Source organism: Parasteatoda tepidariorum, chromosome 2, assembly GCF_043381705.1.
Source record: "Parasteatoda tepidariorum isolate YZ-2023 chromosome 2, CAS_Ptep_4.0, whole genome shotgun sequence".
Classification (NCBI taxonomy): Eukaryota; Metazoa; Arthropoda; class Arachnida; order Araneae; family Theridiidae; genus Parasteatoda; species Parasteatoda tepidariorum.
The window spans coordinates 8,648,529-8,676,108 of record NC_092205.1 but is presented as its reverse complement, the minus strand read 5'-3'; the positions used below and the strand labels follow the sequence as shown (position 1 = coordinate 8,676,108).

General features: G+C 27.7%; 2 protein-coding genes and 1 long non-coding RNA gene across 14 annotated transcripts in view; 2 read left to right on the top strand and 1 right to left on the bottom strand.

Moving 5' to 3' along the window:
- LOC107456393 (focal adhesion protein tensin) overlaps window positions 1-27,580 on the bottom strand; it is a 348,273-nt gene that overhangs the window by 279,888 nt on the left and 40,805 nt on the right. The window lies entirely within an intron of this gene.
- LOC122268926 (tissue-resident T-cell transcription regulator protein ZNF683-like) lies at window positions 8,233-15,091 on the top strand. The gene is made up of 3 exons (XM_071178035.1): window positions 8,233-8,991; window positions 9,916-10,158; window positions 13,753-15,091. The coding sequence occupies exons 1-3, from the start codon at window positions 8,940-8,942 to the stop codon at window positions 14,049-14,051; spliced, it is 594 nt and encodes a 197-aa protein (XP_071034136.1). The 5' UTR covers window positions 8,233-8,939; the 3' UTR covers window positions 14,052-15,091.
- LOC122268927 (uncharacterized) lies at window positions 15,650-25,922 on the top strand. The gene is made up of 2 exons (XR_011636071.1): window positions 15,650-18,832; window positions 22,104-25,922. It is a non-coding gene; the product is annotated as an uncharacterized lncRNA (long non-coding RNA).

Below are 27,580 nucleotides of genomic sequence, written 5' to 3'. Positions count from 1 at the left end.
CTCGCACTTATGTCTATTGAATACGACATTTTGCGTAGTTTGGAATTCGACAGCATAATACAAGATTTCGTTGAATCCAAAAATCGCAAAAAAGTAATATATTAGATCATAAGATTCTGCAAAATAATTTATTACCGAAAAATATTATATTTTTATTTGTATCTTCATAATTTTGTGCAAAATACACTTGTTGTTTTTAAAGCTAAATTATTTTTGTCAACAAATTTTTTTCTCCCAAGTTTTTCGTAGGCCCCTGAATTTCGTAGGCCCTAGGCACGTGCCTAGTGTGCCTATAGGTTAATCCGGCCCTGAATACAAGTAATTGATTACTGTAATTAATATTGTAATCATGATTACAGCTGTAATCAAATTTTTGAAATTTGTAATCATGATTACAAGTAATTGATTACTGTAATCCAAAAATGTAATCGATTAAATTTTTGACCAACTCTGATCGGAAGTAGCGAAACTACAGTCGTCACTACTTCTTTTTCGTAGTTTTTAGTGTAGTGCGTAGTACAATAAAAAAGAAACAGTAGGTAGTAGAGATTCCAGACAAGTTCTTTTAATGTTAGCTTTAAAACGAAACAATGTTCAAACGTCAATAATTTTTTGAATCTGATTTTTACAAATCTTCATGCAATCAGAACATCAGAGCGACGAGCTTTTCTTCTTAATCAAGCTATTATATGCGACTTACATTTAATTAAATTATTTTTGTCATTGCGAATATTTGTCATTACGAATGAATAATAGCTAATTTAGAATTAATTTTTAAAAAGTCGTAGATTTAAAATTCGATTTCTCAGTAGTTATTCAACCGATTCCGCTCGAATTTTGTATTTTACTACGTAAAATTACATATTTTAAAATGACGTAAAAAAATAGTATACTACAATTCAAAATTTTGAGATTATTATTATAAATTAATAAAAAATAATAAATATTTATTAAAATTTATTTTTTACATGGCATTATCTTTGGACAAACGAATTTTAAAATTGTGCTCAAAAATTTCAACATTTTCTAATAGTTTTCGAGATACAATACTTATAGTTTCCGAGATGCAATAGTTGTGCAATAGATCGCTCAGGGGATAAAGCATTCACCATCCAATGAAGTGAAACTGGTTCAAATCCCAGAGATGGCTGGTCGATTCGAATTCCGCGTCTGGCTCGCACCGACCACGGTACTGACGACGTAAAATATCCCACGTGGTAGACGGATCTTGGGTAAGAGTCACCTTGCGGTCAGGCTACCGTGGGAGGTTTCGTGGTTTTCCTCTCCATGTAACGCAAAGGCGGGTCAGTTCCATCAAAAAGTCCCCCAAGAAAGCAAATTTCTCCCAATACTTGATCCAGGAGTTCCCTTGTCTTTTGAATTGGGTTCAAAATTACAAGACTACGGAGTTGAACATTGGTAGTCGTAAACCCAAAATTGGGTCGGTAGTTCAACGACGGTTATAAACTTAAATAAAATAGTTCTTAGTATTCCTGCATGTTTAACTAAGCTAATTTCTTATTAGAAGCCATTTTGAACATGGGTTTAGATTAAATTCTCCGACGAAGTTTGTCTCCTAAAAGTAGTGACTACCTTTCGCAAGTCATTTGAAATCAATACATTTTTTTTTAAAAAAAAAGTAGTTGTAGTATTAGTTGCATTGGTAATAAAATAATTGTCATTTACTGCAAAAAAATGTAGTTTTTTTTAAAACCATAATCGTTCATATTTGCTGCAATCTTCATGTGGTGCTAAGTTGGAACGATCAAATTATTGCATTTGTTTGATTGCACGGTTGGTGGATCAACTTGAAACGAAACATGGTGAAGTTTAAAACTTCTAATATTGCAGCTAATTTTCGTTTTACTATGCTCCAGCTTCAAATCTTTCGGGAGCTGTAAAAAAATTAAGTTTTTTTTTTGCGAGGTCATGAAATAAAATATTTTTTAAAAATAAAAAATATTTTGTAAACAATTTTTTGTTGTTGCTATATTTTCTGAGCCTAAATTTACAACAATGTCACTAAACCTTTTTGCCAACTGGCTAATTGCAAGATCCTGACAAGACACTTTTTTGTACACAAATGTATTCTCTTATTCAGGGTTAGACCAACAGTATAATAATATACTGCAAAAATATTTTAAATTTCCATTTCATGATTATAACATCAGTCAATTTTTCACTGTCAGACTGTCAATTAAATATCGCAAAAATAGAGGAGTTAAAGACGACGCCATACCAAGGAAGAAACTTTTCATTGCGAATTTTCTTTCATCTTCATAACCAATTTAAAATTTAAAGGAAAGAAAAAATGAGTTCTGACAAATCTAGAGTGCGTCATGAAGTTTTAATTGCTGAGAATGAAATTTTGAAATATCAAAATGGAATCAAATTATTGGAAGATAACTTCTCCATTGTGCGATCCTAAGCTATCTTCTCATAATTTATTCTCATTTTGATATTTAAAAAATTTCTTCTCATATTGAAATATCAAAATTTTGAATATCAATATTTTGAAATATCACAATTTTAAATATCAATACTTTGAAATATCAAAATGGAATCAAATTATTGAAAGAAAACTTCTCCATTGAGCGATCCTAAGTTATCTTCTCATAATTTATTTTCATTTTGATATTTAAGAAATTTCTTTTCATTTCGAAATATCAAACAATTTTGAAATATCAATATTTTGAAATTATGAAAAACCAAAATGGAATCAAATTATTGGAAGATAACTTCTCCATTGTGCGATCCTAAGTTATCTCCTCATAATTTATTTTCATTTTGATATTTAAGAAATTTCTTTTCATTTCGAAATATCAAACAATTTTGAAATATCAATATTTTGAAATTTTGAAAAATCAAAATGGAATCAAATTATTGGAAGATAACTTCTCCATTGTGCGATCCTAAGTTATCTCCTCATAATTTATTCTCATTTTGATACTTAAAAAAATTTCTTTTCAGTAATTGAGACTCTAGATTTGTCGGAATTCAATTATTTCAAATTAATTATAGAGTTGAAAGAGAATTTGCGAAGAAAAGTTTTACCCGTGGAATGGCAACACACCCCAACACAGTCGAAGAATGTAAAAAAGAATGAATTTTTAAAATGGTTTTTCGAAGCTCTTTCGCCAAGAAAAATAAAAAATCACTATCAAGTGCCTTAAACTTGAATAATTTTAAACTATATATGCAATCTGACTGGGCAACAGAATGGACAAATAACTTAAATATTTTAAGAGTCATTAAACGTTTTTAAAATTCGCCAATTAGGTGACGTATTTCCATAAATATGAAAATTATCAAAATCAATGCCTTGTTCTCCTTTTTTGCAAATTTTTCTGAGCCCGTATAAGCATGAGCAGCATTGCAATAATTTTTTAAATATTAAAAAATTAGGCCACTTTTCATTTTCTCAAAACTGTGACTTTTCTCCATATTGACGTTTTGCGCCATTTTTAGAATAAAAGAGAATGCTAAAAACAGTCTAAACTTGATTGAATAGTAATGAATAACTGTTACAAACTCGGATCACATAAAAAAATAATATAAAAAAAATATCATTTCATGTGACACCAAGCTTTCGAAAAACATTCTTAAAGAATTTTGCAACGATTGTGATAAACATAATTCTTTTTTTTTTATCATATTGTGCAGTAATAATCGGATCTTCACGTTCCAAAATTCAATCTTAATGGCTAACTTCAAACATGGTAATTAATAATGAAGACAACATTTTAAGTTACAAAATCGGAAACAAACTCGCACTTTCTCTGAATAAAGATATCTTTTTCTTCTTTTTTTTCTTTCTTTTAGACAGATTCAGATTTTTGACACCTAAAATATAGGGGATAGCCGCAATATAGGAAATATGATCCCCATAGTTTTGTCAGGAAAGCGCTTCAAAGTTTTGACCCCTTAATATTAATTTTACTTTTTGCGTATTTCGCCATATCTCAAGAACTTTTTAAGCGAATTGAAAAATTTTTGCACATGATTATAAAATTCGTTCATCCAAAGATAATTCCATGTAAAAAATATTTGTTAGTAAATATTTATTATTTTTAATTATTTTATTGAAGAATGGACGAAAAAATTTGAGTTGTAAGGTATACAATTCTGTGCTTCCTTTTAAAGAATATAATTTTGCATGGTAAAATACAAATTTGAGCAAAATCGGTTGAATAGTTCCTGAGAAATTGAATTTAAAAAAAATTCAGACATTTAAAATTCGATTTCTCAGGTACTGTTCAACCTTCCCTCAAATTTCATATTTTGCCATGTAAAATTACATAATAATGATGCATATTGTAGAAATGTTAGAAGAATATATCGAACAAAGAAATTGTTATTTACAAAAAAACATGCAATTTGTAGTGAATGCGAGTGGAACAATATATCAGATAGCACATGTGATCCGAATAAGCTTTCAGTAAAAAAAAAAAAAAAAACCGAACCTCTGTTATATTTTCTTTTTTCTGTTCAAAGCAACTCATAGGAAGGAAAACATCTCTTACTGGAATTTTACCAGAATAAGTCGGACAAAGAATTTTAATTTTGCAAAGAACATGCAAAGAATGCATAGAGAACAAGAGATTTAAAAACAACTGTCCAAATCTGTCATTAAAATTATCCGTACTTATATTCTAGTACTTCCGTACATGGTAGTAGATATAAAGGAAAAATTCTTAACAGGATTGTTTACAGAGAAAATTACAGGGTTATTACAGGAATCGATTTAACGAAGATTATTTGGCAAGGAACATGCAGAGATCGCATGTGTGGAAAAAAAAAACAACCAAAAAACACATGCAATTCCATAGTTTTAGAAAATTATCAGTACGTGTTTCCGTACATAATTTTTGAGAGTGGGAAAAACAAATTTTTTACAGGGTTGTTGGAACTAAGACCTCATACAAAGTTGATTATACAGCTGCATAATGTAATAAAAGTTCTGCCCTATTAGATTCAATTAAGAAACCTCCCTGAAAAAAAGATCCAAGACTTAACAGTAAATAAATTTACGCTTTACTGCTTAGGTGAATTAAATTCAATGAGGATATATTCTCTCATTTTTGCGAATTAAAATAGTAATTTCCTGCTTAAGACTGTAATAGACGACGAAATTAAATAGCATTTTGTTACCTTTTTTTTAAGTCTACTGTTAAAATAAAAAAATGCTTACACAAAAATAATATGTCCTTGTTAAATATTATATACTTTTGTATTTAAGTTTAAAAAAATTAGACCCGTAATTATTAATGCTTTTTATCTCCCGCTAATCTCAGACATAAATTTAACCCTAGTGTTGAATAGGGCATTGGAGTTTTATTGCCTGTGGACTTGACTTTGAAGGATTCGCTATTTGGTCTTTTCCTTAAAACTTAAATGAGAATCGGTTTCATTAACTTCTGTGTATATCAGAAGTTAATGAAACCGATAAGAATAAGTTACTGAAACCGATATCGTAGAGTTAAATTTATGTTATATATATAGAGTTAATCTTCTGTATTATGAAAGATTTCAATTATTTCTCTATTCTTACTTAACACAAAGACAGGGATGAAGCCATGTAGAGCATTGACAAACTAATTATGCATCGAAGTTGCCAGGTACACAAAACAAAAATATATTACGGTTAAAATAAAATACATTAATAATAAATCTAAGCTAAGTACACCGAAGTCAAGCATCACTGGCTACGGTCAATGTGCGGGTGGGTGACCACTTGGATCAGTCTGCGTAGGGACCGAGGGTGCGCGGTATTGGTCCTCGTTAAACTGTGCTACCGTAAAGTGCCCGACTTCGCGTGCAGGTCGTCGGGCTACCGAAGCGGGGGTGCTATCCCCTCTGCAGAGGATCAAAATTGCGATGGCATGTCTTCGGATCATCCTCCGGGATGTTTCCCAGACCGTCGCCAATAGCTCATTGTGCAGTTCTAGTGCGACGTAAATTAACAACAACAACTAAGCTAACTAAAAGACGTAGACGAGAAAAAATTGTTTTTCAATAAATTCGATGTGCGATATTACGATGTATTCAATGAACTTCTCGTTAATTTACATTCCCCGCCATTTTGTAAATAAGCGATCAGTTGGCGATGACTTCATAGGTCACATGTGTGGTTATCCGTGATCTTCTTCTTAAATTGCAAGTACCCAAATTGGGAAATCATCAAACCTAGCATTATATAAATTGTTCAAAGCAAACCCAGTTTTCATTTTTCAAAGAATTATTGGTTTTAGTAACTAGTTTTTGCTATCAAATTATCTATGTATTAATCATTTTTCTTTCCAAAAACGAGACACAAAAAAGCTGAAATTTGTAATATTTTGACTAAAATCGTAGTTTTGCACTCATGCCCCACAGTGGCGCACGTGCTGTGGATTTGTCATCTACACGTCATAAAGTACGATGTCACTTTATTTTTTTTTATAAAAAAAATAATTAAATTGCAACCAAAAGTACGTCATAAAGTACGATGTCACTTTATTTTTTTTATAAAAAAAATTATTAAATTGCAACCAAAAGTACATCATAAAGTACGATGTCACTTTATTTTTTTTATAAAAAAAATAATTAAATCGCAACCAAAAGTACGTCATAAAGTACAATGTCACTTTATTTTTTTTATAAAAAAAATTATTAAATCGCAACCAAAAGTACGTCATAAAGTACGCTGTCACTTTATTTTTTTTATAAAAAAAATAATTAAATCGCAACCAAAAGTACGTCATAAAGTACGATGTCACTTTATTTTTTTTATAAAAATTTTTTTTAAATCGCAACCAAAATTAGCCCTATGAAAGAAATTAAATTATCTGTTAATCCACAATACAAAATTATCATTCACGCGATGTGAGCGATGGCAAATTAATAGGTAAACAAATATTTATTTTTATATTTTTAGAATCGTATGTTAGTGTGCGGTAGGAGAATAGGGTACTATAAGTTGGAGGAGGCACAACTATAAATTGGAGTACTCTATAACAACCGTGACTGTTACTACTGTCCGTTTAATTAAACAACAGTAGTTTTATGGCAATTTGATAAATAGATGATTTTGTGAAAAAAGAAGTTAAATATTTAAAAAAACGAATAAATGGATAGGATCAGGAATAAACCTATCGGTTATTGAGCGAAGTGGTGAAAAAATGAACCAGTTTTTCAAGACGAATTGACTAATCACTAGTTAGTTTTTGATTTGTTCATTTACGTCGCACTAGAGCTGCACAATGGGCTATTGACGACGGCCTGGGAAACATCCCTGAGGATGATCCGAAGACATGCCATCACAATTTTGATCCTCCGCAGAGGGGATGGCACCCCTGCTTCGGTAACCTGACAACCTGCACGCGAAGTCGAGCACTTTACGGTAGAACAGTGCAACGAGGACCAATACCGCACATCCTCGGTCCCTACGCATACTGATCCAAGTGGTCACCTACCCGCACACTGAACGCAGCCAGTGATGCTTGACTTCGGTAATCTGCTGGGAACCGTGTCTTAACAATCAGTCCACTACGGGACTAATCACTAGTTAGGGAATCGGTGTATTAGTAAAAGGATAAATTAGGTAGTAATTAAAAAAATCTGGACCCGTGAGTAAATGACGGAAGTTTCATTTAATTTCTCTTTTACTTATTTGCTAGTTTTTATGAAATATTTTTCATATCTTAAGTGCAGGTTTTAGAAATTTTTCTGCAGTTTTTTTATGTAAATGTGGAATATATTAGTATATATTGGACTTTCATTAAGCAAAAAATTTTATATTACAGTTTTGTGTGCAATCGTACNTTTGATGGAACTAAATGAAAACGTGATAAATTAATATCTGATATTTACAGGCTCCCGCTAGACGGCGTACTCGAGCGTTGCGATCGCGAATTTCTTAAAGAAAAAAAAAAGTTTTTCATTTGCGATCGAAATGGGTTACAACAAATGGCAAATTCCCCTTCAAATATAAAAATAAATAAATAAATAAACGTTGAAAATCTGTGTTTAATTTAATTATTTCTTACTAATACTGATATAATTGCAAAGAAAATTAAATTATTTTTGCTTTGTTTGCTTAAAAGTTTGTAATTTTGGCTTGATGAAATAAAAATATGCGAGTCTTTCTTTTTTACAATTGTTGATAGATGGCACAGTAGTATTAACTTTATTACAGTAGTTCAGGCTAAAGCGTAATAGGTTTATAGTCTGTTTGAAGATAGCGAGTTCCACTCAAAACATCTCAACTCTTCCGAATCCAATTTGTTTATTTTATCGCGGCTTGCGCGTTCTTCTGATAAATAAAAAAATTTTTGTTCACAAAATATTGACGTTGCTTATTGAAAAGCTTAAAGGACACTTTTTAATTTATGCAAAGAATCATTTAAAGTTCTTTACTGGTGTTTAAGCTTTGTTCAGGGCCCAGTATTTATTTGCTATGTTAAAATCACACTAAACGAAGGGAGCATAAATGAGCGGATAGCAAATAAAAAAGATCATATTAAGAAAGTTGCTTTCTTACAATGTGCAAAAACAAATGGGGAATTTCGAATTCAACCCAAATTAGGTCGCAATAAATGTGCAGCATGTTAAACAGAATTATAAATTCAAATAATTCAACTGTTAATTAAAGTTTCTCTTAGTTTTACTAGATTCTCAAAGCCTAAGCCATATTTACCAAAAAATGTTTTGCAAAATTAAATTTTTCTTAGATTTTAGTCTGAAATATATACGTGCTGTATTATATATTATTAATACTTAGATGCAATTTCGATTGATTTTTTAAAATTTTAAACAGAGACTTTGAAAATGTAAAGATTATGTATAAGAAACATTGATATGAATAAATTCGCAGACTTGTATATTAATCTCGTTTAAGAAATTTTTCTAGGGAAGGAACGAACGCATAAGCTAAAATAATTTTTTATTTTAAAGCTATTATGCAAAAATTGTTGTTGCCATGCAATATATCAATATTATCTTATCTCAATAGTTGGTATACATTTTTACTTATTGAAATATTGAGAAGAGAGGTTTCAGATGAGTTTTGTTTTAAATTTTTCGAAAAAAATGCTTAAAATTTGTTTTCTTCAAAAGTGTAATTTTTTACTTGCATCTATGGTTGAAAACAGTACAAGTCTCTTTAATTTTCTTAAGATTTATCAAATCCTCTACAGTGCTTTTTCTTTCTTATAGCATTCTTCAGATACCTTTTTTTTAAAAAACTATTCTATGACCTATTTTTCTGAAACACAATCAAGACTGCTTACATTTTGTGTCTTTCAATTTCTTTTCGAAAGATTTTTGGTAAATTTGTTTTCTTATGATTTTTTGTTGTTGTATTTTTAAGGAAAACTGGCAGTCTGAGAAAGTTTCTTAACTGATATAAAATTTCTTAAAAGAATTAGTTTTGAGTTGTAAGAGAGATTAATATAAGCTGCTGAAATGGAAACAAAATTTTAAATTAAAATTTCTGTGTAATTTTACTGTTTAGTTTTATTTAATCTAAACTTACATGCATTTTTATAATCTGTTGCACTTTTTGCTGATATAAATATTTCAAAACAACTTTTTTAAAAAAGCTAAATAGTTCAAGATGCCTATCAAATAGTTAGTAATTTTAAAGATTTTTTTTTACCTGGTTTAGTGTTATGAATAGTATAACTGTTTGTGTATTTTATGTAATAATTTAGCTTTTATATATTTTATTGGTTTACATATTTTAGTTTAGATGTATTTTAAATATATCTAGGATATACCTATTTGATACTTTAATATAATTGATATTGTTTTATAGTGTTATTAATTTAATAAAAAAACATTCTATTTCTTAATATAGGTAAATGATATTATCTATATATTATTGGTATATGTTTTTGTAATGTATTTTAACCATTGCTAATTATTTTCTTTTAGGGAATATTGATGTAATGAATTTCAGTGGAGAGTTTGGTTTGTCTAATGTAAGCAAGCATTTTACCGCAAAGCAGAATTTGTATGTATGTACACTTTGTACTTATAAATCATCAAGACTTGACAATTTGAAAAGACATGTACTTGTACACTCTGGAGATCGTCCTTTTAAATGTACTATTTGTGAAAAAAGTTTTACACAGAAGGCTCATTTAAAAAAACACATTAATACTCATTCATTTACTAGTCAGTAAACTTCTCAATTTCCTTTAGCCATCACACAGTTGAGCCACTGAGAAAAATTATATTGAAATTACTCTGCTGCTCTCTACTTTTCCAATGAATAACAAAACGGAATAGCAAAAGGAATTTTTAAGGCCTAAAAAAATGTCCTAATGTTCGTAAAATATTCAGACTAACATTGTGTGCATTTGAAAATTTTCACTGCTTGTATGTATTTAAATTAATTTACAAAGGCCATAATTGTAAGGCTATTATTGTGATTATGTATGTGTTCCTTGAAAATGTGTGTTGTAATTTGTTTTATTGTGAAATTTTGTGATAGTTTTAAAAAGAAAATAAATTCTGTGATTGAATGAAATTTTTTTTAATATCAGAGATATGAAGTTTCATTTTGTTATTTATAACATTAAAAAGAAAGAGTATTTACCATAAGCTGGATGCCATTAAGTTTAACTATAGGTATAAAAAATTTTTTTTATGCATTTATTTTTAAAAAAAAAAATAGTAGTCACCGAAATTAGAAAATAGTAAAATTTACTTGTGTTTGGCACAAAAAGAGAAGTACCGGAAAAAATTGTAAAGATTTATTTTCTGGAATTAATGTTTCAAATATAAATCGCTCCTGAGACTATGTAGGTAGTCATTGAATTGTAATTGCAGTAAAAGCTGTTTTTATTGTGTATCTGTGTTTTTTCAGTTTGTACTATCTGTGTTTTATTTTTCTTATTGTTAATATCTTCTGTTGTCGTATTTCAAATAATAATTCCGTAAAATTTAGATAATATTTGTTTTCAAAATTTTCTTAATTTTGTTCCAATTGTTAGTCCAAAAAATTTTTCAATTATTTTGCTCCAATTTTGCACTTTAAAACATATTAGTATTCTGAAAAAGCAAAGCAGAAAAATTATAAGACTTAGAATTAATTCATATGTTTAAAAAATATGATCAATTTTTGTAAAAATGTTTAACACAATTAATATTTCATAGTATTTTATATTTTTAATTAATATCTTTTTTCTTTCGTTTTTTACAATGCATTATTTTTTTATGTATTCAAGCTCTTTTAAGGATAAACTTTCTTTATCAACATTCTTTATAACTCTTGTTTTTTATTTTAATTATATATAATAAATGATTTTCAAAATTAGTAATGACATAAAATTTATGATTATATTTTTCATGCATTTAATCAAACTGTAATAGTTCTTGTCTTTTGTTATCAATGAACTTAGATTATAGTAATTTAAGGCTTTAAAATTTTAAAAAGAAGAAGAAAAAACATTTTTTTCAAAAGAAAATTATGAATATTTTTTATAACATAGGTTCAACTTTGAAATAGCAAATTGTTCTTTATTTTATTATTGTGTTATTCCATTTTTTATATTCATAAATTATGGTAAAAGTGACGTAAGTTAACCAATAAAATTCAATTGACTTTTAGATTTGCATTTAGTTTTTTCAAAATTATGTTAAAATGGATACAACAAATATCCTTTAATAAAATATGAAAAATATAATTATTTATCTTCAAATTTATTCACAAAGAAAAAACCTATCCATAGTTTATTACTTTGAAAATACACTGCTGAAACACTCAACTATGTTTTGAATTTAATGCAAGTACATATAAAATGTAAACTTAAATACATAAATACTTTCAGGGCTCTGAAATATTTTAGGAGAAAAAATGATTTTATGAAGATTCTTTTGCCCAATTGTATCCTAAATGTCTAAAGATCTGTTATTTCTCCCCAAAATGTCCCTTTCAAAAATCTTTAGCCACTTTAAATAAGACTGTCTGCACAAACTTTGATTCCACCAATAAATTTTAACCCACCACAAAATTTGTAACTACAAATCATTTGTGGTTGCCCCCCTTTACATGGTGGACCCTACAGGATGGGGGCTCGGAGGTTGTGAGGGCAACCTAGGGTCAGCAGAGGGAGGGGATAAGGATTGATAGATTCAAGAAGAATTAGAAAGCAGAAAGCCTTATCTTTCAATTTGTTTTTGTGGGATATCGGTTTCATTGAGAAACAAAAAACTTGTATGCCTGCAGCCTAAGTGGTCAGTGATCAAAAAACTCCTCCCCCCCTCATTAAATGTACCACACACTTGATAATACAGAGCTTTAAGATGAAGGTTTTATTCAAACTACTATATGCTATTCATGTAATCGGCAGCAGTACTGATGAAGGGTTTATCGAACACATATTTGATTTGTAAATTGTAATGCAAATCTTCATATAGAATTTGTAAATCTCTTGAATTAATATCACAATTCAAAGCTTTAAGGAAATTGAATAAAAATTTTGATGTCTACCATGTAAATTTTGAGAATATGTAGTTTAATGTGAGATTTTTAAATCAGGAAATTTGAAGAATTGAAAGATATTTGTATAATCACACTTTTTCTATGATTAGGTTCTGTGATATAGCTATGGAAAGTTTTAACTATTTCAAAGTCTGTATCATTTTGTAATGACCTTTTTTATATTTTCCTCTTTTATTTTATTGAAGTTCTAAGACTGGTAAGTAATTTAAGATAATAAGCTGAGTAGACTTGTGCTTTTTTATTCCTAAGAAGGGAATAAAAAAAAAACATCTTTCTTTCCTTTTTCATATCTTTATTACTTCTCTGTAACTTTATTACTTTTCATATCTTTATTCTAAATTTGAGTATTTTTATAATTTAGTTGACAAAAATTATCCTTGATGAAATTTATCTTTAAGGCATCTTACTTGTATTTTAGTGCATAAATTACGTAATGTTGAACTTTGCTAATGTTTGCATATTCTGGTGCCTCTATTTTAACATATTTTCAAGGGAGTTATTTATGACTTATCCTTATTCATAAAGAAAATAATTTTATTACTTAATAAATGAAAATAATTTTAGTGTATTATTACTTTAATAAATAAAAATATTAGATTTATTTAATCTAAATTTTCTTAAGATAATATTAATTATATAAAATATATGTGATTTTTGTTTTATGTTTGTTTTTATGTTAAAATCTGTATTAATATGTATTATTGTACTAAAATATTTATATATAAAAAAGTAATGATTAATAGTGATAAAAATCTTACAACTTTGTTAAATAGACAATTAAAAAAAATTTGTTTTTTTTAGTTGGATTGTACAAAAAAATATGTTTAAAGAAATTTTAATTTAACTATCTCAAATCTTTTTTTCTGAGTAACTTTTTTTAATTCATGTATTATTACATTTTTCACTGAAAAATATAAAATTAAATTTTATTTTGATTTTCTATTTTTAAAATGTATCCTTATTGTAAAACTACTATAACTTAGTAAATTTTAATAATTAGTATAATAGTCTGTTGAGATTAAATCCAATTATTTTTCTAAATACTAAATTAGATTTAGAGTTGCTTACTTTTTTATTCATTGCTGTAATATTTTTAAAAATCTTTCTATATTTTATTTTAAGTTTGTTAGAATAATAGTATTCGACATCTCTTTATTAAATATGAATGTAATAACGTTAAAGTTCAGGATGATAGATTAGATTTATATTTAAATTTTGTGTTTGTTACTGTAATAATTTTTTCAAAATATATCTGTAATAAATATCAATAATGACATTTTCGTTTTCTTTAGAGTTTATTGGTAAAACGGATGAGGATGTAAACGAAGACTCTGATTATGTTAAGTTCTGTGCGACAAGAAGCAAGCTATCTTCAATCAAGCAGCCAGTTTACCAATGTCAATATTGCCATTATAAATCAGTGAAACCTGACAATTTAAAAAAACATGAGCTAGTTCACACTGGAGAGCGCCCTTTTGAATGCACTATGTGTCACAAACGTTTCAAACAGAAGACCCATTTAAAAACACACATTAACTATTTACACAAATTTGATAAATAGTCAACCAACTTTTTAAATAAATTTTTTTTAACAGTAAAATTATATACAGGGTATCTGCGCACCTGAAAAGTCATGAGAAATCATGGAAAATCATGAATTTCAGTCGCCGAAAAATCTAATTTTTAAAATGGAATTTACACAGACCTCACACAGACACAATTTCATGGTATTCAAAATATCTGATTTTGTAACAAATCCCCACTCACAGTCATGTTTTATTAAAATATAAAATGTTTTTATCATGTTCTTTAAAAATGACAATGTTCTTTCAAAAAAAGTCATGAAAAACTCTTGCAATTAGTCATGGAAAGTTATGAATTTGAAAATCTAAAATGTAGCAGATACCCTGTATATAACAACAGACTCAGTAATGATTTGTTTCAAAAAGAATTGTTTTTCTCTGTAAATTTTGTAAAAAATGAAAGATTATACTTATGTCTCTATTTTGTGGTTGTGAAAAAAGAAATGTGTTAATATAATAATGTCTTGATATTCCAAAACTTTAATAGAAAATACTTTAAAGTTGTGAAAAATGAATGTATAAATAACATATTTTCTAATTTATAACATCAACTTTTTTCTTCTTTTATTTTTAATAAAAGAAAGAGTGCATTTAAATCTGTCTTATTTGGTTGTAGACAAATTGTGGAAGTTACAATGACAGAGTTTAATGACAAGATAGATGCCAATCTTAACTATCCAAAAAATTATAAATTCTTTTTAAAAATAAATTTATGTTAAATCCATGAAAGAGGAAAGGTACAATAAATTCCACAGGTGAGGACGCCAACAGAATCCCTGGAATTTTTATTACAATGTAAGCTTCTCCCTTACCTTAACTGATTTTATTGATTTTTAAACATTATTTTGTGTAAAGATTTCTCAGCAAATATTTGTTTTCATGAATTGCAGCTTCCTTCAATTCTTATTTCTATGTTAAATAATCTATTTGGTATTTTAGTGATTGTTCTTTTTTTTTGTTAATTTATGAAATGCATGTTGTTACATCTGGAAAATATAAAACATTGGTTGTAAAATCATTTTGTTTCTTCCTTTTTTTTATCAGAAAAAATATTCAAACCATAATTACCAGTACTCATTAATAGTTATAAAAAATATTTATGCGCAAAAACTTAACTAAATTTAAATGTCAAAATTGAGAAAAATAGTTGGTGGACAGGTATAGTTAATTCTCCTAAAAGAAAAAGGTAAATAAGAAATGTTCCCTTTTTTTTAGTATTTTTTAATTTTTTCCATAAAAGTAGTAGCTCTGGGAATGTTAATTATTCAAATAATTATTATAAAATTATTTGCATGATTTCATGTTCTTTTTTAATCCAGGACTTGAGATTAAGTCTTGAAAAGCTGTGATAAATATATAACTAGCCACCAAAGGACAAATAATGTAAAATAAGATGAATATAGACGCTTTTTCCACAGCAATATAANAAAAAAAAATGAAGTTTGAAGAAAATTAATATAACCAATCCACCTAAACAATTCGCTTCCGCTCTCCATCAGAGCGTTCCCTCCTCTGTCTTTTTACAACATCTACCTTGATTACAGCGCCATCACAACATGGAGGCATGACAGTATTTATTTCAGATATTTTATTACTTCAACTCTTTCTTTACTCTGTTTTTGGTTATACCTATCATTTAATATATTCGTTAAGTCATGAAAAATTTTTGGAATTAGTCATGGAAAGTCATGAATTTGAAAATCTAAAATGTAGCAGATAGCCTGTATATAACAATAGATTCTGTAATAGTTTGTTTCAAAAAGAATTGTTTTTCTCTGTAAATTTTGTAAGAAATGAAAGATTATACTTATGTCTCTATTCTGTTGTTGTAAAAAAAGAAATGTGTTAATATAATAATGTCTTGATGTTCCATACTTTTAATCAAAAATACTTTAAAATTGTAAAAAATGAATGTATAAATGGCATATTTTCTAATTTATAACGTCCATTTTTTTTCTTTTATTTTTAATAAAAGAAAGAATGCATTTAAATCTGTCTTATTGAGTTGTAGACAAATTGTGAAAGTTACAATGACAGAGTTTAATGACGAGATAGATGTCAGTCTTAACAATCCAAAAAATGATAATTTTTTTTAAAAAATAAATTTATGTTAAATCTATGAAAGACGAAAGGTACAATAAATGAAGAAAAGCTACAATGAATTCCACAGATGAGACACCAACAGATTCCTTGGAATTTTTTTTTTTTGCAGTGTAAGCTTCTTCCTTACCTTAACTGATTTTATTGATTTTTAAACCTTATTTTATGTAAAGATTTCTCAGCAGATATTTGTTTTCATGAATTGCAGCTTCCTTCAGTTCTTATTTCTATGTTAAATAATTTATTTGGTATTCTAGTGATTGTGCTTTTTTTTTGTTAATTTATGAAATGCATGTTGTTACATGTGGAAAATATAAACATTGGTTGTAAAATCATTTTGTTTTTTCCTTTTTTTTTCAGAAGAAATATTCAAACCATAATTTCCAGTACTCATTAATAGTTATAACACATATTTATTTGAAAAAACTGAACTAAATTTAAATGTTAAAATTGAGAAAAATAGTTGGTAGACAGGTATAGTTAATTCTCCTAAAAGAAAAAGGTAAATAAGAAATGTTCCCTTTTTTTTAGTATTTTTTAATTTTTTCCATAAAAGTAGTAGCTCTGGGAATGTTAATTATTCAAATAATTATTATAAAATTATTTGCATGATTTCATGTTCTTTTTTAATCCAGGACTTGAGATTAAGTCTTGAAAAGCTGTGATAAATATATAACTAGCCACCAAAGGACAAATAATGTAAAATAAGATGAATATAGACGCTTTTTCCACAGCAATATAATATTGAGCAGCTATATTGTCAGTACTTTTTACAGAAACTGAGAAATTTTTTTTCCCTTCTAAATGTACTTAAGAATTAGATTGGAACAATCTTAATATAGACATTTTTAAATGTCAATGCGAAACAGCACCTACAAAATATTTTTTTTCTAAAATTCTGTAATTAATTTTATTATGTTTTCAAAGGAAGCTACATTTTATAATTTCCATGTTCTTTTTAGTGATAACGAATTTATTAAATCATTGTTTTATGTTTGCTCTATAAATGTATTCCTTAATCTTCAACTATTCAATTTAAGGAAATTAAAACAAAAATAAGTTCAGAGTTATTCAAATAGTTGTAATAAAAAATTATGTTAGTTTCATATCATTAAAAGAAATGGAGATAAATAAAATGTTTACATAATAAATAAGAGAATTTATAGAACATACATGCCATTATTTGCTATTAATTTTTGCTAAAGATGAATCCCAGAGCAGTGCCAATGGTCCATTAGTATTACTCTAATGGAACAAAAGCAATTAGATAAAAACTATTTACACCTCTACGGCAAAGATAATGTGTTTTATTTTTTATTAATTTATAGTATAATTAATTTATTAATTATAGAAATAATATAATTATTCATTTTTTAAATTTTAATTTATAAATTGCATAGGGGGAAATAAATTTAGACAGAGAGACAATACGAAAAAGTATATTTAAATCAATGCAAATTTGCTTTCATGGTACAGCATTCTAGAATTCTGTATCATTCCATACAGTCTGCTAAACAAATTTGCAAATTATGAACAGTATGTAATGAGATGTAAAATAATTTAAGAGATGTAATATTGATATTTAATATTGGTTTAAATCAAACTAGCTAGTCTGCAATTTTTAGTATAATATTAGTATGATGAATTATAATGATACAAATATCCCAGTAAAAAAAATAACATAGATTAACAGCTACATATTTATAATTATATAAGCCGATTGTATTTCATTGTGTTCTTTCAGTATAATATTGTTCATTTTTAATACATAATTACTTTAAAAATGATAGTTCAAATTGTGTGGAATATATAGCTGAAATTTATGCTCAAGATTAATAAATATAAACTGGAAGATCTTGCAGAAAAAAGAATCAAATGAACAGAAACTTCATTGTCAAAATTGCTTTCATGAGGAATGACCTGTTTATCCAAGACCTCTTAAATCTAACTTGGACCACTATCAAATAACGGTGATCCCTTAGACCAGCAACCAATCACTGTCAATCGAGTGAAGAATTATAAGTATGCTGATTTTGTTTTTAAATTTTTTGGTCTGTGTTACTGTCTTTGGTGTGTATTTTTTCATCATGATTTCAAATACTATGCATTTAAAAAAAAAAAAAAAACTTTTCATCTAATTTCACTTAAATTCAACCTATTTATTAAAATTTCAATTTATTAAAGTTGCAGTTTTGAATTAGCTCACAAAGAAATTAATATTGTATTTGTAAGAAGTATATATATATATTTTTTTAAAAATCTTAAATGGACATCTGAATAGATCATTGAGTTTCAAATATCTACCCCTATTTAATAATAGTAATTGATAGAACAAAGTAAATTAATTGTTTACAATGTCTCATTTTTAATAATATATATTTTGTTTGTATTTTATTCTTGTTTTTAGTTTGTGATTGTCGTTTTCGTCAGCAAAAGTATTAATGTCTAAATTCCTACATTTTAGGGTACGACCTTGATACTTATCATAGGATATGTAATTCTGCAGAAGATTTGTTTCTACAGATGCAGCCTCGTCGTTTTAGTTGCACGTTGTGTCCTTACTTTACATTTTTCAAGAGCAATTTAACGAAGCATATAAGGAAACACACGGGTGAACGACCATACAAATGTAATATCTGTAATCGTGCCTTCACTCAAAGTAATGCTCTGAAGAAGCATCTAATATGTCATATGTAAAATCATAAAAGAACATTCGGAAAGTTTTTTTTATGTATATATATCTATACAAAATTCTTAATATTTTATTTGATAGTTGTTAACTTCATTTTAAACTTTTGTTTGTCTCAGTATCTTGTTTTATTTGAAATTTGTTTTTGTAATAAATTATTGCATTACAATGAACAACATTTTAAAAGTGTTTTTTTTTTTTTCTAATCTAATATTCCACTGATACAATATATTTTATCCTTTTAATTTTGTTCCATAATGATAGAGTTTATGTAAAAAAAATTAAATAAGAAGAATATTTACATGGGAAGTTGCTAATTAATACTTCGAGAAATAAAATAAAAAATCTTTGTTAGGCTACGGCTGATCAACGTTAAAGCCCGTCAAACCAAAAGTAAGATTAAAACCTGTTTATTTGTCTTTTGGAACAATAAAACTTTCATTTTTCTTCATCTAGGAACTAATCCTATGCTTTGATCAGCCTTAGTATTCACTGTTAAGTTAATATCATATTTTTCTCTATTGAATATTATTTTGAGGCTCATGTAAATACCTTTTAACTTCTCACATCATAAATATTTTAATAGTAAAGGCAATTATTAGGCTACATCCTATGTACGTCTACACACTTGCCTATTCCACTATATAGAGGGTGTCACAATTCCCTCCAGATCGTGGAAGACTCTCCTCCACGCCTAACTTCCAGTAACTTTTTTTATGGGATCATATTGAAGATTGTGCATTCATACCTCATATGCTTAGTGATTTAATGAAATTACCACTGGGTTCGTTACCATTGATCATTACTTGTTGCAGTCAGTGTGACAAAAACTTAAATTTTTAACTTGAATTCTGCCGCATTACCAAAAGTTCACATATTAAATATTTTTTTTTATTTTAAAAAAGTGATGTTTCTTTATGAGATAAAGTAAAATTCGTTCATGCAATAGATATTCTTATTAGCAATGAAAATTTAGTAGTCCAATAAGACCACTTGGGTATTTATTTAGTGGTCCAAAGCCTTAATAGGGTCGAAAAATTTGAGAAAAATAATTGAACTTTACAATTACGTAATTCATATTATGGTAGACATTAACAATTATTAAATGCCGTCTATAACTCATTAGGTTTGTTAGCCCATAATGACTGAATATTAGTATTCATTAAAATTAAATGTAAAGGAGCTAAATTAGTATTAGTAAATATATTCAATATAGAGATTTAAATACTGATACCAAATAAATGAGGGAAACAGAGTAAGTAAGAGTTAATAAAATATGTCAAAAATTAATCATCTAAACTTCTAAGAGAGCAAAAAATGCTATTTTATTGATTAACTATTACATTGTCAGTACTTGAATGAAAAGCACAGCACAACATGTAAATTTAAAATTTCAACATTTAAATTAAAAAAATTTTTTTTATCGGACTCTTTTTTTTATTCCATTTAAATACCATGCATTCGAATTCCATACCAAGCGTAGCAAATTCCAGTAATTATTATTTTTTTTAATTGCATGGAATATAATGCAAAAAGCAATTTTTTGATACTGTTCTATAATTTCCAAACATATTTCAAGGAGACAAATTTGTCTCTCATGTGAAGGATTTTTAAGGACATTTGTGGAACAATCTGTGACAATTGTCACAATGCTGGCGTGAACTAGAGTTATGGTAATGTTTTGTTTGTTATAAGCCTTCTAAATCATTGAGGGAATTGGTACACACCCTATATTTGCAGCAATGGAAATATTCTTAATTTTTTGCTTAAATTTTTTTTTATTAATATCCAAGCTATTTTTCAATTCATATGTGATTTGTGTACTTTAATATTAAATATTTACTAGGTTCAAAGCCGAAGTTATTGTTCAAAAAGTTTATTATTTTTTATCTGGAATGACAAATCTTGCTATATTGTTTGGCTTTTTATACTTTTCTGTAGCGTGGTTATAGTTTTATATATATATATACAGGAAATAACTTTTTGTTTTCTAGAAAATGTGTATTGAGGTCATTTAAAAACATACTTGTCATGTAATAGGAACATTTTTAGAAAAGTTTTTGACTTAAAGAAGAAGACAAACATTTTATTGCATAAAAAGATTACTTGCCGTGGTAAAAAAAAGTTTTCTGTTGAATATATTGTTAAAGTTTTTGAGATCAGCTGCTTTGGTCTGAATGTTGAAATCAACAGTGAAAATATGTACATTAAAAAAGTCTGTTATAATGGCAGTTTTGTAAGTGAATACACATAATCGAAGTTAAAATAGCAATATCAGAACTAAGAAATGAAGTAGACATATTTACCTCCTTTTCATTTATTTTGAACAACTATTTTGATTTTTAATACTTAACTCAATTAGACTGCCTTTGCCAACAGATTATAGATAGAATTTCGTAACTCTGTATTTTAATGAAAGGCGGAAATATCTATGTCGGGAATATTTGAACAACAAGTTTCCAAATTGTAAAAAGTTTTTATAAAAATTCAAATGAAGTGCAATAATTTTGACATCATTGATAATAATGATTGTAAATTGTTTAGAAAGAAATATGATGTTGGTCAACGGAAATCACATTATTTTAAAGACGAACTTTTATTTTGTTAAGAAGACAAATTATCTGATGATCACTCACACATTGCATTATACAAAAAGAGGTTAAAATTTCAAGTTGACAAAAAATTTAAATTTTTTGCTTTTCTCTATTGATATCAAAAATAAATAAAAATGACTTCCATAAAAGCTTTTTCCGTGCAATATTTTTTATTAAGCAGCAGAAAACATATTTCCTTAAAAATGTTTGTCATAACAGAGGAAGACTGGTAAGTTTTTCCTCGTTCAAATGATAATTGACGTATTATTAGCATTTTGACAGTTTCTTGGAAATTTGTGGTCTTTTCATACTATGTCATAATATTCATAATATGTCATACATATAAACAATTAGGTTCTCATTTGTTGCCATTATATAAATTCCTATTTCAGCACTTTTTAATAATAACAATTTAAATGACCTAAGTTTTTTGAAGCTGAAGTTCACATGTGTGATTGATTAAGATTCTCTTTGCAAGTCTTTTGAAAATGTCTTAAAATATTAGAAAAAAAATACATAAAAAAAGTTTCTCTCATAATTGTTTTTATATAATGAATGCAAACAACTGTATTATTAATTTTAATTTTATTATTTTATCCAATAATGAATTTCCCCTTTTAACTAATGCTTAAAATCTTGTGTTTTAGAGTTTTGTCTGAGAACATTTAATTCTGGTCAAGACTTGGTGCAGCACGTAGAAGCTCATCTTTTTAGTTGCATAGAATGCCCGTATTCCACACCTTTCAAAAGCAATTTAACGAAGCACGTCAGGATTCACACGGGTGAGCGTCCCTACAAATGTGACGTCTGCAGTCGCACCTTCATACAAACGAACTCTATGAAGAGGCATTATGCAAATGTTCATTCAAAAATTATTCCAGGAAGACTTCAAAAGAATCATCTTAGTTACTAACAGAGCGTGAAATCCACTCATGAAGAAAAGGATGAATTAGACGCAATTTACGGGAAATGAGACGTATGAGTAAGGTGGATGAAATCTACTTAATAGATCATACTATGGATGCTCAATTTATTGTAATTTAAAATAACCTTTGTAATAGTTATAAATTCAGTTGATTTTATCCTTGAATCTTGGGTATAGTTTAACTGAAAATTCATTGTGTTCTTATAAAATAACAAAAGGAACTAGGGTTTAATTACCAACTAAAATACTAGACTCATGTTGAGTAGATTAAAAATTTATTTATCTGTTCTTTAAAGCTCTGTCCTCACATAAAAGGATTAATGCTGTTTAGCCCATGATATTTTATTTTAATGACTGTTGTAACAGTTATCCGTTACTCTTAGGTTAAGTTGTGCCTGTTTTTTAGTCTGTGATGAAACGTGGGCAAAACATCACTATCACGAAAAGTTTCAGTTTTGTGAAAAGGATTTATAATATAATTTTTATATGTTTGAAAAATGTCAATTGTTTGTCATGTTGATTTGTATTGAAAAATTAAGAATTGTTCATTGATTTTTTATGATTTTATCTAGAATTTTTTTTTGTTGAAATATTTAAGATATTTGTAGTGATAGTAGTACTTCATTTACGCCACACTAGAACGCACGATGGGCTATTGGCGATAGTGTCGGAAACATCCTCGAGGATGATCCAAAGATGCGCTATCGCAAGCTCGATCCTCTCTTTTGGGGGTGGCTTCCCTGCTTCAATATCCCGACAAACAGTGCACGAGTTCGAGCGCTGTACAATGGAACTGTTTATCGAGGACCGATACTTCACAGGCACATCCTCGATCTCGTCACAAACTGATCACCCACCCACTCACTGCAAGCAGCCAGTGGTACTCAACTTCAGTGATCTGCTGGGAACCGTATCGTGCAATCAGTCCACTGTGGGACGAGAGACATTCGAATGTTCTTAATCCCAGATAATTCTTTAATGTATGATAGTATTTATAGTTTAAATTTAAAGCTTTACTTTAAGTGTACAGCATTCAGACTGTGGCTTTTTTAATTTCCTTCTGTGAGGGAGACACGTGATTGCTTCTAAGAACTCCTTTAAATAATAATTTGTTAGTACGTATTAAATAAAACTGACCTATCCCTTAAAAATGCCAGTAAATATACTAATATTCCTATGTAAAAGGTCTGTTACTAATTTAATTTAACAGCTAAAATTGATTTCACAATCAATATTCTTTTACATAGTGAGTCTATTTTTTTTCTTCTTCTTTCGTATTTAACTTATATGTAGAATCTTATATTTTAGTGTACGCTTGTCATATTTGTCGGAGGAGCTGTATTTCTGCTGGCGCTCTGATGTTGCACATGCAAGCTCATCGTTTTAGTTGCACACTGTGTCCTTACTCTACACCTTTCAAGTGTAATTTAACAAAGCACATGAGGAAACATACTGGTGAACGTCCATACAAATGTAACATTTGTGGCCGTGCCTTCACCGAAAGTGGTGCAATGAAGAAGCATGTTAAAATGATTCATGAAAAAGATTCTTATAGAGAAATCTTGAAAAATTAGGTTTAAATACTATTAAGAGAGTAGGACTATTTTGTTCTAATATCTGTATTTTTATTTAAAATTTTAATAAAACTTTTTGATTTCATGTTCTTTTTTACCCATTATTTGATTTAATATCTTTTTAGTAAAAGATTTCAAGGTAGTTGAATTTTTTTTTATTTACAGTATGATAGTAACATACTTTAAATCTTACTTAGATAACTTTAATATCCACTTTTTATAAGATTCGTTCTTTATTTTTGCAGCATTAGTTTTTTTTTTTTGAATTTTCAATGAGTGAAAATATTTTCTATTGTTTTCAAATATAATTTTAAAAATTTCTATATTTTATTCCGATATTATGACTGTATAAAGAGGACGCTATACTGCGGGAGAAAATTTTCGTCAAAAATTCTCTTTCTCCTTTATTTCTAATTTAAAGTGTAGAAAAAATGAGTTCAGACAAAGCTAGTGTAAGCCATGAAGTTTTAAATACTAAAAAGAACATTTTAAAATGTACAAATGAAATAAATGATGAGATAATAACTTAGGAGTACACAACGGAGAAGTTCTAATTAATAATTTGATCAACAGAGAAGTTCTAATAATAATAAAAATCTCTTCTAATAATTTGTTTGCATTTTAATATTTTAAAGTATTTTTTTCAGCAATTGAAAAATCATGACAAACTCTAGATTTGCCTGAACTTTTTCTTTCTTTTAAATTATTAATGGAGGAGAAAGTGAATTTGCGACGAAAATTTTCTTCTGCAGTATAGCGTCCTCTTAACATTAAATAGGCATAAAGTAATTAGCCTTATCCTTTATTTTATTCAGTTAAACTGTACAGGTTGTTCTGTAAAGACTCCCCTTTATATATATTTTTAGAATACTCATAAAAAAAGAAAATAAAAGTACATTCAATGAGGTCAAATAATTAATATTTAAGTGAGTAAAAAACAAAAATGCAACGACTGGAAAACAAATGTAATAAACATCAAAACAGGTTGAAACTTGAAGGTGTTTCTAATTATAAGCTTTTAGCTCTTCTCTATTTCCTCCTGCTATTAAACCTATCATGTTGCTAATTACGACTGCTCTTTCTTGTACTGTGATTCATCAAATTTCGATTGCATTCATTTTTTTCCTCTCTTAAACATTAACTTGCTACTCGCAATGTGTGTACTTTTTTGTTATTTTAGTTGAGAATTTTAAAATGTGCATATTAAAAGTGATTTTAAAGAGACACACAGTGTATCTTTGAAGTATAATACTTTGAAAAAATGCATATTAAGGGTGGTCTCTACGGAACACCTAATATGTCCTTTAAATAAAACACTTTTTTTTTAAAAAATGCGCGTTAAGGGCAGTCTTTACGGGTACTCTGCATATCTTTTAAATACAATATTTACAAATTCTCAAATTTTGCTCCAAGTATTAAATCTATTTTAGTGCTAAATGTATTTTAGAATTAAATGTTTTTTAGTGCTTTAATATATATATATCTAAATATATTTTAAATGCTAACAAGCATTGGCATTCGACTAGCAAGCACTGACATTGGATTAAATCATCTGCTATATCTACAAACATTACTTTTTGCTTGTCATCTTTGTTTTACATTATAAATCAATATTTTAATTTTTTATGTATTCAAATGATTTTTATTATAATTAGCAAGTGTGTTTTGGTTGGTAATCTAGAACAATAATGTAAGTTTTGAATCACAAAAATTTAGCTGAGAGTTACTTTTAATAGGACATAGTTTTGTGTAATATCAAATGTATGTATTAGTTATTGAAATGTTTTTATGCTAAATTTTACTGTTTCTCTTACTTTGCCTAAAATATAAATTTTCTTTTGCTGACAGTTTAATGTAAATTTCAGTAAGAAATACAAATAGTAATTTTATATAGTATTTTTGCTGTTTGATATTATTTATTGTTTCATACATGTTTCAAATTAAAATAAATATATGTAAAGAAAATTGGTATTGTATTAATTATTAATTCTTTTTTGGTTTCTAAAGTGTATTGTGATTTATTAAAATTTAAATCATGCCATATATCTCTTGAATACTAAGCTCAATTTGTAATATTCTTTTTCTTTCTTAGAGATATATGTTTTTGAGACTTTTGTGATAAATTGACGTAATAAAGAAGAGTTTCATCATTGGCCTATTTCAGTTTTCTATGCTCATAAAAATTTTTCAATGTTATTGGATAATAACTTCTAATGTAATTGGATAATATCTTTTTAAAATATAGACTCGATTCATATTTTTACAGTTACACCATTCTGTGATTTTCAAAAATAATTTGTTATATGTGTGTGCAGGGAGTGAGTTGTTAATAACAAGTAATTTTTTTCACATATATTGTTAAAACGCAGAATAATAATGTGAAAAACATGAGAAATCCAGAATGTTAAACTTTAAAATGTGTTAAATAATTTTTTTAGGTAATAAATTGATTTAAAAAAATAACATGACCTAAAAACTATGTAATGAGTCATCAATTAATTCTAATTTATCTTAATATATCTAAATAACTTAAGTCTTGTTTTAAGTATTAAGCACTCTTAATTTTTCACGATTGATAAAGAAATGAAAGTATCAATTTTCTAAATGAAAACAATATTTCTTGAATGAAAAATAAAATATTTAGAAGACATGAAACTGTGTAGTTAAATAAGGAAAAATTATGGTGTTGTTGCATTTAAAAATCAAATCTGTGCAGCTTTGTTTGATGTATACAATTTTAATTATTGTTTATAGCTCATATAAAGTTTAATTAAGAATTAATAAGAACTAATAAAAAATTGATTGTAGCATCAATTTATGTAATATTTTTAATTCTGTATTTTAGGGTACGAGTGTAATGTTTGTCAGGGGAAATGCAGTTCTGCAGAAGATTTGTTTCTACACATGCAAACTCATCGCTTCAATTGCAACTTGTGTCCCTATTCTACGCCATTCAAGTTTAATTTAACGAAGCATATGAGGAAGCACACCGGTGAACGTCCATACAAATGTAACATCTGCAATCGCGCTTTCACACAAAGCAATTCTTTGAAGAAGCATATAACTATTCATGAAAAAGAAAGTTTTTTAAGAATGATTTCATCCTAAAGGCAAAATTTCAACGCTTAATATGGAAGACAGTGAACACTTTTTCGAATCTGTGTCTTTTCTATTAAAAAATGCTCTGTAGAAGCATTTTCATGAAAAAGAAAGTTTTTTAAGAATGCTTTGGTCCTAAAGAATACTTTCAAGTTCTTAATTTGGAAGATAAAGGACGCTTTATCCTAATTGGTTTTACAATCCATGAAGCAGCATCACAANCTTTTGAACTAATTCTAGATGATCATATACATTTCAAAATCTAGTCTTGTTCTCTCAACTACATTTTTTGTCTCAAATTTAAAGCCTAGCTTGAGTCTATGACTTTATTTATTTTACTTTATTTATTTATTAATTTGCTATAATCCAAGTCGCCTATATATAAACCATATATATTTTACATATAATATTATATGGTTTTCGAATGGGGGGGCGCTAAAAGGGTATTGTGCCCCGGGCGCGAGTTAAGCTCGCTACGCCACTGCCTAGACCAGTAGGGTTCTTTAGAAACTTAACACGGGTTCCA